At 49.5% G+C, this 12796-nt stretch overlaps 1 protein-coding gene across 1 annotated transcript in view; it reads left to right on the forward strand.

The window, feature by feature from the left end:
* The first annotated feature begins 2401 nt into the window (after positions 1-2401).
* The window catches only part of NHS (NHS actin remodeling regulator), a 334874-nt gene continuing 324479 nt past the window's right edge, over positions 2402-12796 (forward strand). Inside the window, exon 1 of the mRNA XM_045089342.1 lies at positions 2402-3526. Within this exon, the coding sequence (XP_044945277.1) occupies positions 2977-3526 (550 nt within the window). The 5' untranslated portion in view covers positions 2402-2976. The remainder of the gene's footprint in view (positions 3527-12796) is intronic.

Here is a 12796-nt window from a genome sequence, read left to right on the forward strand (position 1 = left end):
TCTCATCATGATTACATGTGGTTGCTACACTTTTATTGATTTCAGTATTTCAGTTCTATACATTAGGAACTAAGCTGAAGAATGTGTGTGTGTGTGCACGTGGGGAAGGTGGGTCACATAGGAGGGGCTTAAAATGGAAAGAGGTACAGTGAGGCTGGGGGGCTACCTTGAAGCTGTCCTTGCATAGCTAACACATAGTTTTGATTTAGGTGGTGTTCCAGATGTAGAGCGATCACCTTTCTGAAGGTGCCTTTATCCATACTTTACAGTGGACTAAGAACGAAGGGGATCAAACGCGCAAATCAAAGCTTTTAATTTTGAACCAAATGGCTTTATTAGCACGCAACTAGGAGTCCAGGAGATTACAGAGAGAATTTTCTTTTTTGGATAGTTGAAGTGTGCTTTGTTTGGATCATTTTGAAATCTTGACTTCAGTCTATGCTGACCACTTCGGGGCAGACACCAACGTCCCTAGCCTGTTCTTGAACTTAATTACCCCCTGGTAGCCTCCTCCTCATGGACCTGGAGGAAGACGAAGACTCTTCCTCTCCTGCCAGACTCCTTTGCCCTCTCCTTCAATTAAGCCTGGCAGTGTGCTGCAGGGGCCCTGAGGCCCAAGATGGAGCTCACCAATGATCCCAAGTTCCTCGTCTAGTGACAGCCCAAGCTGCTCATGGTCCCTGTCAGTGCTCAGCAGGGACCACTCCCCCATCCTCCTGAGTGCTATTAATAGGACAGTGCTGGGTGAGGGCCAGTGAGAGGTAGGGCAGACTTGCCACAAGGCTTGCTAACTGGATGCATTTAAAACTCCTCATTGTTCTTTATGCCTCAGTATGTTTAGGGAGGAGTGTGTGGCTTGGCCACCTAGCAGAGCTCATGTTCAGAATTTTGAACATATTAAAAGTCAAGCTGAGTTTGAAAACAACAAGCTCTAAGCTTTTGAGACTTGTGAGATAAAAAACAACTCCGGAAAGACCCTTTCTCAAAACATTTTCTTCTTTCATTTATTGTTTGGAAACAAAACCAAATGTAAAGTTGTAAGAAACGTATGACGACTCCAAAAATGCCCTTTACCTAGACTCATTATTTTGCCCATTTTGCCATATTCTTTTTCTCTGTCTTTGGACATACACATGACTATTATCATCATTGTTCTTGTTGATGTTACCGGATCCTTTATGTATACCTTGTGGACATCATGACCCTTGACCTTCAAATTCCCACCCTGGATCTTTTATGAACAAGGACATTCCCTTGCCAGAATGTTATTAATTTTTTTTTTTTTTTTTGGTAGACTAAGAGAAGGAAGGGTCTGTTGAAGCCTTTATAACCAAAGTGTGGGCCAGTCCAAAGTGCTGACTGTGGGGGCTCTGTGCAGGCTTCCACTAAAGGCAGGGAGAGAAGAGAGGAGGCACCACCGCAGGGCTGGAGAACTTTATTGTTGCCATAAAACATATTTTTTCCATGTTCTCTTTAGACACATGAAATGAAGGCTGCATTCCCAAGATCTGGCTTGCGGCTTTAAAATAAAAAAATATTTTTACAGTATTCTTTTTGGAGGGATGAAAGCATGTGTTTTATTAACATTTCCCAAACTCTTTTTTTAGGTTTTAGGCTGACAGCATCCAGCCTGTGGACTGCAGCAATCGAAATACGTGCATTTTTAGAAATTATACCTTTCAGTTAACTTAAGGGGAAAACTTTCTTCTGTGAATCCTCTCTGATAGAGAACTCGAAAATCCCCGTGTATGATTAGCCCAGTAGGGTAACACGCAGGTGATCCGGCTTATCTCACCTAAGGTGCCAATGAATTTTGCAAGCAGTTTTCCCGGGCTTTCGCTCATTGGTGGTTTGGGCCTCATTCATGACACTCTTTAGCCACCTGGCCCAACGCAGGAGGCCAAGAGTTGCCTGGGAAGAGGCATCAACAGCACCCCGGCTACTCCGGGAAGCGCGCAAGCCTCATCACCTCCCACCCCAGCTGTCTCACCAGCTCCCAGGGCCCCGGGCTCTCTGAGGGGCAGCCCCGTTTTTCTTGCTAAGAACCCAAAGGACTTGCTCAGAGCTGGAATTCGGCGAGGCAACTTGCTTCAACACGCCAAATCTGCCACACCCCCAATACCCCACCCTCCTGCCTCTGCGCTTGCTACCCACACCCCCAACCCCAATTTGAGGACTCCCCGCCCCCACTACGCTGAGAGTCTCAATCCTAACCCCTTGGACGCGAGTGCCTTTGCGTCGGAGCGCGCCGGGCGCGGCGAGGCCGCCAGTGACTCCCAGCGGCCGCACAGGGCGCTGCGCCCCCCTCGCCCCGGCCTCCCTCCGCCCAGCGTCCGCCCCGCCGCCCCCGCGCCGCCTCCTGCGCTGGGCTGGAGGCGGATTCCTCTCTCCGGGTTTTCAAAGCGCCTTTCCGAAACCTCCTCCCCGCCCAGAGAGGGAGTGAGATCCCGGGCGCAGTCGCTCCCCGGAGCGGCCGAGGGGCGCGCGGGGAGAGGCCTGCGCCGGGGTACTTTCAAACTGAGGCGCGCGCACACACTCACACCGAGACACACATACACACACACCCAGACACACACGCACGTACACACACACACATATACACGCCCATTTATACAGGCGGCGGCGGCGGCAGCGGCCGGGGCGGCGGCGGCGAGGCAGGAATGATGGAGCTGAGCCAGCCGACCCGGGTTGGAAGCAAGTGAGGAGAGCCCAGGCGCACCCCGGGATCTCTGTGCCCCGCTCTTGTCATCCTACCCAGGGAACGGTGCGCCCGGAGGTGGACCAGGTGGACTGATTTGCGAGAGGGGCGGGGAAGAAGAGGAGACCAGGTGAGCGAAGGAGCCCCCGCGTCTCCGGACCGCCCGGTGGAGCCTTTGCCCGACTCCTGCTCCCTCTCCGCCCAGGTGGGCGCGCCCGGTTCCCCGCTCGCAAGGGGCGCTTTGAGGAGACCAGAAAGTCGCGGCCCGGCTTCGCGGGATGCCTTTCGCTAAGAGGATCGTGGAGCCGCAGTGGCTGTGCCGGCAGCGGCGCCCGGCGCCCGGCCCGGCGGAGGACGCTAACGGAGGCAGCGCGGAACCGCCGCCGCCCCTGCAGCCGCCCGGCCGACGGGACGAGGCTGTGGCGCCGGGGCCGGAGGATCCTGCCCGCGCGCCCCCCGCGCCTCCCGGGCCGCCGCCGCCGCCGCTGCCCGCGCCGACCGACCAGGCGCAGCCGCCGCACGGAGAGGCGCCGGCGGCGGGCGAGGAGAGCGCGGCGGGGGTCGCCGAGGCGGCGGCCGCGGCCGGAGAGGCGTCCTCGGCGGCGGCCGCGGCCGTGCTGCTCATGCTGGACTTGTGCGCGGTCAGCAACGCCGCGCTGGCCCGCGTCCTCCGGCAGCTCTCGGACGTGGCCCGGCACGCGTGCAGCCTCTTCCAGGAGCTCGAGAGCGACATCCAGCTGACCCACCGCCGCGTCTGGGCGCTGCAGGGCAAGCTCGGCGGCGTGCAGCGCGTCCTCGGCACGCTGGACCCCAAGCAGGAGGCAGTGCGTGAGTACCCGCGCCGTCCGCCCGTCCGGCGCTCCGGCGCCGCGCCCTCGCGCCCTCCCCGGTCGCCGCAATCCCACCCCGCGGCGCCGCGCCCGCTGCAGCCTGCGCCTCACTCTCGCCCCCCCCCGCACCCCCACGCCGCCCTCCCCTCCCCTGGGACCCACCCCAGTCCTCCCGGAGCTGGGAGTTCCCGCTGGGCTGGCGGCGGGGATGCGGCCGCGGCTGGGGGGGGGGGGGCGGGGAGGGGTAGAAAGTTAAAGGGGCGGCCTGGGAACTCGTAGGCAGCCGCGGGCTGAGAAGGAGAGTGTTGGGGATACGGGAGACAGACGGGTCTGTCATTCATTCCCGGGACTCGCCTTCCCCGGGGGTGGGGGTGGGGGATTGGTGCAACTCCCGTGGTTTCCAGCAGCCCAGCCCCGAGCCCCGTAGTGCCCTCCATGCGTGCTGGGGGCGGGGGGGGGGGCTCGAGGAGTAGAGCGCGTCCTTTTAGGGCTATTGGAACGTCGTAGCGGTTTGGTCACTCTCGCTGTTACCTCAGGGTCTGCGCCGAGCCCCGAACTTGCGCCTTGCGCTTGCGTAGCGCGGCGCCGCTCGCGGAGCAAGTGAACTCGGAAGCCTCTGCTCTAACCTTGTGGCCCGGCGGCGCCGCGGGGATGGGCGTGGAGGCAGGAGTGTCCCAGGCCCCGGGCATCTTTCCTGCGCTCGCCAGCACCCGAGCCCTACTAAATGGCTCTCCGAGCCGTCCGCCTTCTGAGGATCGGGGAGGCGTGTCCCCGTCCCCCCTCCCCCGCCGCGTGCTGTCGCCCCAATCTCCCCGCGTGTGGAAGACCCTTGGGCATCTTTGCTGCCCTTTAACTTCACTCTGGCGACACCCTAGGGCTCCCAGTCAATGTCGTTCTGTGTCATCTGCCCTCCCAGGGGCGCTCAGCAGGGTCCCTTGGCGCACGCTCGGTCGAATCAGGCGGCGGCCGCATCCTTTAGGAACGAACCGACGGTGGGCGGGGGCTGGCGCGCCGGTCCTTTGGCGCCTAGTCCGGCTGCGACGCTCGCGGCGAAGGTGATGTCAGCGGCTCTGACTTACATAAGAAGCTTCCTCGGTTGCTGCGGCAGCTGCGCCGGAGCGCGGTGGCCGCGGAGCGCGCGAGGCGGGGGCGCTGTCGCGGCATCCTTCCTCGGGGATTTCCGGGCACCTCTGCCCTGCATCCCAGCCCCAGCCTCCTCCCCGACGCCCCCACTCGCGCACCCCCCCCCCCCAACAAAGACCCCTTTGCACCGCGCCCCGGGAATCCGCTGCTTTTCTGCAATAACGATAATAATAAGCGTAATGAGTAAATGATGTGCGCGATCGGTTTTCGCAGCTATAAAAGACCCAGAGTTGGGTTAATGACTGGTTGTTTAAAAGGGCAATTCCGGGATGAGTTCTGGAAAGAATTAGGACTGCCGTAGGCCAAGTCGTATTTTACTTTTGGGACTTGAAATGAGCGCTTTAATCCTGCCTCCTTTAAAAAAAAAAGAAAAAAGAAACCCAAACGACACGGCGGGGACAAGCCCTTCACTTTCTACAGCGCTGATATCTGGGGAGTGCGGTTGGGGTGAGTGGTAATTTCACTTCAGAAGAACTGGAGGGAAGTTTTGCGGACTGTTGAGTGGTGCATGCATTTCTGTGCGTGTGTGCGGGGGGCACATCACTCCTTAAATTAGATCTCACGCAAGTGAACCCCCCTGCTGGAAGGGAATGTGCTCCTTTCTCCCCTCTTGCTTTAGAGAGAGCAACGGGCCCTCACGTATCTGGCATTTAACACAGTCCTTTAAGGCCCTTTTACAGACTAATGATTGAGGAAGAAAAGCAAGGATTTTTGATGGCTATATACTCTTTATACGCATTTATACATGAATAGATAAATAAAGATGGGGCTAATTAATACCCAGGGATGAACTTAAAATCTCTTATTTTTGAATTTTTTTAAACTATTATTTCCACACTTTGTGTCCAGACCTTTCTCTTCTCTTGTCCATATAAATTTTGGATGGCACCCAAAATACCCCAAAACTAGAAGTCATCCATAATTATTTTTTCCAATGATACCTTATACCCAATCCGATTAATAAATCCTGTCAATTCAGAGTCCTACCACTTTTCACAGTCCTATAAATAACTCCCTAGTCCTGATGACCATCACCAGTCACACCGTCTAACTGGTCTACAAGCCTCCAGCCTTGCCTCTGGAGTGATTTCACTGAAGTGTATGTCCGATCATGTCACCCCTGCAAAAGCCACCCTAGCCTGGCTCTAGGCAGGGGACGGCAGCTGTGCGTGTATGAAGCGGTGTGCAGACTACGAAGGGACGAGATGGCCGGTGTGGGAAGGCTATCCAGGGAGTATAGAGGCACCCAAACACCTTCAAATGAGGAGAAAAAGGAGTGTGAGTCACGTCTAGGTTTTCTCTCCCTTTGAAACTCCCTTAGGCTTTGGCCAGTGCTAAAGGGAGATGTATAATGTAGTAGATGCCACTGGTAGTCCACCCATAGCCCCTCTGAATTGACAGGATTTATTAATCGGATTGGGTATAAGGTATCATTGGAAAAAAAATAATTATGGATGGCTTCTAGTTTTTTTTTTTTTTTTTTTTTTTTTTTTTTTTTTTTTTTTTTTTTGTCTTAAGATGGTACTATTTCCAGAAATGGGTAAGGCTGGTGAAGAGTGGATATTTTATTGGGTGTGTGCGCGCACATGCACGTGATATCAGTAGTTTTGTATTTTTGCCATATCAACTAGAGATGCCTTATGTGTCTTAGTTAGATGTGTGAGTTCTGAGCTCAAGAGAGAGACCCAGACTGGGGACATGAGTGTGAGACATAGGGGTAGGGATGGCTGAGGGCTGCTGAGCTGGTGGTGGGGGGTGCTCTCACACGATTACAGTAATTTTTCTCAGTGCGTGCATAGGGAGGTCCCCAGCTGAGATGGTGTTGGTAATGTGAGGAGAGTAGGCTGGGTGTTAATGTTGTCTCAGGGAGGGAACCTGGATGCAGTAAGGAAGTGCAGCGGGATTACCTGGCTGTGTTGAGAGCCCTCTGAGATTTATGGTCATAAACTTGAAGTACGTCCAGCTTTTCAGTCACTAAAACCTGAGACTTTGGAATTACTTCACGAGCCTCGACCCCAAGCCATTCATCCTTAGACATTTTAATGTCGTTGGCTTTTTGGTTGCTATTGCTTGTATTTGTCACCGAGTTTTAAAGGAGGTTTTGTAATGAACTTTAACATTCCTACAGAAAAGTGCAGAGACCATAAATGTACAACTCTTGTAACTATTATCCAGCCTGAGAAAGAAAGCACTACTTTTTCCTGAAACCTCTTCCACAGGCCTTTTACTGGTCACTGTCCTGCCACCAAAGGAAACCACTATTCTGACTTCTACCCCCCTCAATGAGATTGTCTTGGTTTTGAACTTTATGTAAGTGGAGTCACATCCTATCTACTTGTCGGGTTAACTGCTAGATACAAGATTACATAACATTCTTCCAATTTGTTGCACGGACGGCAGATTGCTCATCTCATTGCTGAAGAGAATTGTGCATCGTGTACGTACTCCACAATTCATTGATCCGTTCTCCTGATGGTGGACATTTGGGTTGTTTCCAGTTTAGGACTGTTGCATTTTTTCACATGTGTTTTGATGAGCTAATGTTGCCACAGCTGTTTGGTATATATTTAAGTGTAGAATTGCTGGTACACAGGGGATGGGTATTGGCTTTAGTAGTTACCACCTGCCAGTTTTCTAAACTGGTTGTACCAGTTTATACTCTGCAAAGTATAGGGAAGTTCCAGTTGCTCCACATCCTCACCAACACTGATACTGTCTTTTTAACGAAAGCTACCCTGGTGGGTAGGTAATAAAGTTCTCGTTGTAGTTTTAATTTGCATTTTTCTGATAGCTTGTGAGATTGAACACTTTTTCAGATATATTTTTGGCTCTTTGGATATGTTGTTTTGTTAACTGCCTGTTCATGGCCTTTGCTCATTTTTTGGTAAGTTTTTTTTGTACCTTTTAAAATTGAAGGTGTTCTTTATATACTGTGGATAAGCTTCATATGTGAGCTCTAGATACTGCCAATACCTTCCCTAACTCCGTGGCTTGCCTTTTTACTCTCTTAGTGTTATCTTTTTTTTTTTTTAAAGATTTTATTTATTCATTTGACAGAGATCACAAGCAGGCAGAGAGGCAGGCAGAGAGAGAGCAGGAAGCAGGTTCCCCACTGAGCAGAGAGCCCGATGTGGGGGATATGGGGCTCGATCCCAGGATCCCAAGATCGTGACCTGAGCTAACAGCAGAGGCTCTATCCCACTGAGCCACCCAGACACCCCTCTTAGTGTTATCTTTTGGTGAGCAAACATTCTTATTTTTACATAAGTTAGGTTTACATAGTTAGGTTTATCAATCTTTTTCTTTATGGTTAGTGTTTTTGTGTTCTATTTTGTTTGCTCGTAAATGAATTCCTCACTGACCCCAAGTTCATAAGGATATTCTTCCATGTTCTAGACATTTTTTTTTGTTTTGCCTTTGTCGTTTACATCCACAAGTCATATGGCATTGATATTTGCAAATGATGTGAGGTAGGAGGTCAAGATTAGTTTTCTCCTTATTGATGTGCAATTAGTCCATTGCCACTTACCGAAAAGACCTTTTCTCCATTGCACTGCAGTGAAACATTTATCCTATATTGAGTGGATTGATTTTATTTTTGAGCTGATATTTATTGAGTTCTATATGTCGGGCTTTATGCTAAGGCATTTATATGAATTACCTTATTTAATTTTCACAATAACTCTGTGAGAGAGGTACTGTTATTTTCCCACTTTACTAAGGATTAGCAACTTGCCCTAGGCAGCAATAGCTAGAAAGTACTGGAGCCTAGAATCAGGACCCAGGTCTGAGTTCACAAGCTGTGTTTCAAGTACTAGACTTTTCTCCCATGTACCACCACACAAATCCAGGGGAATTACTATATTAAAGTCAAGGCCCTTCTCAATATGCTTCTGTCTCTGTGCCAAGCTCCATCTCCTGCTCTTCTCCCCGTGTCCCTCTCCGCCGTCTCCATCTATTACCCTAATCCAGCCATACTGAACTACTGGGTGTTCCCCAGCTTGCCAGGTTTTCTCATTCTTCATGCCTTTGTGTATACTACTCTTTCCTTCTGGAACATTTCACTGATTAATTCCTACTCATTCTTTGATACTCACCAGCATATTATCTTCTCCATGAAGTGGAATCTGATTGCTTGCTTACCACCCCTCCACCTACAAGTTTTCTAGAACTGTGTGCTAACTTTTATCATAGCTTTTCTCATTCTGAACAGCAGACCGTGTTGGTGCTCTGTCTGTATTCCTTCGGCCACCCCCCCGCCCGCCCCCCCCCCCCCCGCCATGCTGAAGGCTACTAACTATAAACTCCTAACTCTGCCTAGGGCTTTTTCCCCTTGGCCAGTGGACCATGGTTGGTCTTGAACAGGGGGAAAGCCAGAAGTGACAGTGAGTTAAATGTCCCTGCAGCAGTAGCTGACCGATGATGGATGGAGCACTCGTGGACGAATGCCCCAGTTCCGTTGCATGTTGCACACCATCTCTCAGGGCTCCCCAGTAGAACTGAGCTCTAGTGGCCCCGAAGTGCTGACTTATGTGATAATGAACTATATATGTTCTCTGTCTTCCATTCTCCATCTCACTTTCTCATATCTCTGTGGGTGGTTCTTGGGGTTGCCTTCCACAGAAACTTAGACTTGCACTCATTGGATCTGGGGGCACCCAGACCAAAACAATCTGTTTAATTTTTGAACTATGAAGGCAAAGACCTAGGGCCAGGAGTATAGTAGAGGTGATATTTCTCACTCTTTTTCCTTGAACTATGTATCCCTAGATTATTAATATTCGCCACATGCCCAGCCCCTCCCAGATGCTCTCCGGTGGGTCTGGAGATAACTTCTTACCCTTTAGAGGATATCCTCAGTGCTTCAGGGGTGAGAAGAGACATGGAAGGAAGTCAAGTCTACTATGATGAAGATGCATCCGCTTAGTTCTTCAGTGTTCCATTGGGCGCCCTTTGAGAGTACTGTTCACGGTCCTGTGAATGGAGTCAGTGACGGTCCCAGGAGATCCCAGCTCCCTATTTGGGAAGCATAATTTCAGCCAGAGCAGTCACAGAAACTGGTAAACCCAGAAAGATACTAGGAAAGAACACGTTAGGTAATTCCATCATTTTGGGCTCATTCTGCTTTTGGGGGATGATCCTTTCCCTCTTCCATTCTGTTCATTCTACCACTTGCAAAACCATTTGTAGTCTGGTTAATGCGTTTTTTTGGATGTTTGAGTAACTGTGGTTAGATTTCTTTTCCTCCTGTCTCTGCTCAGTGAGCTTCTCTGATGCATTAGGAGATCCTAACAGCTCCATTGAAAGCTGCTTTTAAATCCATCACAGAACAACTGAGAAGAAAGCAATCTTTCAAAGGTTAATAATTCATGGTTGTAATTTCCTCATAACTCGTAACAGCAACACATTTCCTTCTAGACTTTTCTTGTACTGGATTGGGCTTTTAAATCAAAACTACTGAACTACTTTACCTAGGAAATCCTTGAGATTCTTTGGGGCTGATAATGCTAAGACGGTAACAAAAAAGATTTCTTTCTTCCTGTTTGTGGAGGCCTTTCCCACATAATGCCATCAGGAAAGTGTAAATTCCACATAAGCTTTCAGAAATGTCTGGAGTCTCAGATCTTCTGGTCTACCTTTAATGGGCATTACCTTTAAATTGCAATGACATATGAAATCTCTCCTATTGTCCAAGAGTCTTAAGGAGTCATTGACTTCATATAATACTTTGAAATTTTAGAGACAAAGATGATTTTAAACGTAGTTGGAATTTTATTTTGACAGCTCAGTTTTATTTTTTTTCTTTTGTGACTTTTTACTATTAACTCGTGTAACATGAGATTTTTGTAGGACACTCTATTAAAAAATCATGGGAAGAGTATGCCTGGACAAAACCATCAATCACAAAGATTCCTGAAATTTCTTTTTGTATCAAGAATCCCTCAAAAATCTTATCCTAATAATAAGTAAAATAAAAAGTGAGATAAGAGTGGTTTTCCAATATAAGGCTCTCATTCTAAGGTCTGAATTTGTGGAAAAAAGGTTTTGGAGAGCCCTTCTACCAGACCACAAGGCCACAAAGGGCAGAGAGCCCGTGTGGCTCAACTTTGTTGAATGAGTGAGACAGGCGTGGTCAATTTTTGTTTCTGACATTAATGTCCATCACTCAATTCACTGATGAAAATGAGAAGGTTTGTGGGTCTGGAAACAGGAATCTGAGGACCTGGACATCCATACGCTGAGAGATTACTTAATTATAAGTACCTAAGTCCTTGAATGTGAAACTAACCACGAATAAAATGAATTTCCCAAGAGTAGGAGAATCTTGGATCCCAGAGTGGGGAAAGACCTAAGTATCTATCAAATCCAACCTCCTGCCCAGAGTTGCAGAGCACAAATGGACTCATTCCTTGTTCATATGGATGCCCTCTTAGGACGAAGGTGGCCCAGGCCCCTGCTATTTTAACCGTTGCACGACATTGTCGCTGCATTGTTGTATTGCTTTTATGGCCCGCGACTTTGCTTTACAGCAGCAGTTCTTTTACACGAGGTTTCCCCTATTCTATTGTGCACTTGGGATTTTGAACTTAAATTTCACAAGACTCCCCCATTGTCTCTGTTGAATTGGATCTTGCTTGCTTTGCTCTTTCATTTCCAATCAGTGGTGATGGTTTAAAGTCTTGATTCACTGTGTCAGCTGTTGCCCACAGCATTTTGCTCTCTGCAGACATCATAAACATGATTCTAGCCCATCATCCACATCTCTGATAAAATGATTGTTCAGAGGGACTCAAGGCCGGGGTCCATTGGCAGGCAGTACTGGCATTGTCCCTCCAAGCTGATTTCTGTTCAACAGCATTCCTCGGGTACCATTGTTGCAGCAGCCACAAATGTACCCCCCACCTTCCCATTAAAACCACATTTCTCCACCTTGCCCACAAGATCTATCATCATGAGCAATTGTCAAATGGTTTGCTGAAATCAAGATACCATATGTCTGTAGCATCCCTTTGATCTCGCAGTCTAATAACCCTATTCAAAAGGGAAATGAGGTTAGTCTGGCGCAAACTGGACTCGCCTGCAGCCATCAGAGGAGCCATTTAAGTTTTCTTGTATAGAGTGGATGAAGAGTTTATTTGGGGGAATCTGCTTCGGTGTTTTGGCCATAGAGTGACTGCAGCCTTGGACTGCAAGGGGACTCTCTGGGTCCTAGCGTCCATTGCTCGGACTCCAAAGTGCCTGGTTTTGTAAAAGGCAGAGAGTCAGAGAGCTTATCTCTTTCTTTTATGATAGCTCGTGTCCTTATCATCTGTTCCTTAAGGAAAGGTTTGGGATTCATGACCTTTAGCATTTGCTTAGGCTCAATTTGAGTGAGGTTGGCAAGTGTCCGGTTTATCTAATTGTGGAGAAGCAAGCGAGAATGTGGCTAGGAGCCTGGGCTCTGAAGTCAGACCAGCAGGCTTCAAATCCCAGCTCCGCCCCCTTACGGCTGTATGACTTTGGGCAGTTTTCTGAGTATTTCTTTTTGATTGTCTGTTATGGGATGGAGATAAACGTGGTACCTATCGCATCCAGTTGTTGACGGGATGGAAGGAGCCAGGGTGCACGGGCGCTGGGAGCGGTGCCTGACACATGGTGAGCCCCTGCTAATCATTGGCTCTTATTTTATCACTGCTATAATTGGATCATGCAGAGTGGGAGGCATGTGTTAATTTTGTCCAACTAGGTGAAACCTGTGCCTAAATCTGTAACCTGGCTGGTCTGGGGGCAAGGAGACCTCTGGGCAAGCAGCCCTGTGTCCCCGTGCACCGTCAGAGGACTCCCAGGATCTCCGAGCTCTTCATGCGCTTTTTGTTATGCAGAAAAGTGTAGAAATAAAAACCATTTGACCAGCGATCTTATCATTTAGGTTCATGCATTTCTTCTCTGCCAGGCACTGCTGTAGGCACTTGAGCTGCATCAGTGAGCAAAAAGTTACCAACAGCTTTCAGAGGAGGGAGACAAAACCTAAAGAACAAACCTAAAGAAACAAACATACCTTTCAGCAGATTTACAAAGCATCTTAGGAGGTGTGTTCTGGGCAAACAGAAACTAGAGCAGGGTGAGGGCCAGCCAGGGGACTGGC

This window comes from Mustela putorius, unplaced genomic scaffold, assembly GCF_011764305.1.
Source record: "Mustela putorius furo isolate JIRA1106 unplaced genomic scaffold, ASM1176430v1.1 tig00003836_pilon_pilon_pilon, whole genome shotgun sequence".
NCBI lineage: Eukaryota > Metazoa > Chordata > Mammalia > Carnivora > Mustelidae > Mustela > Mustela putorius.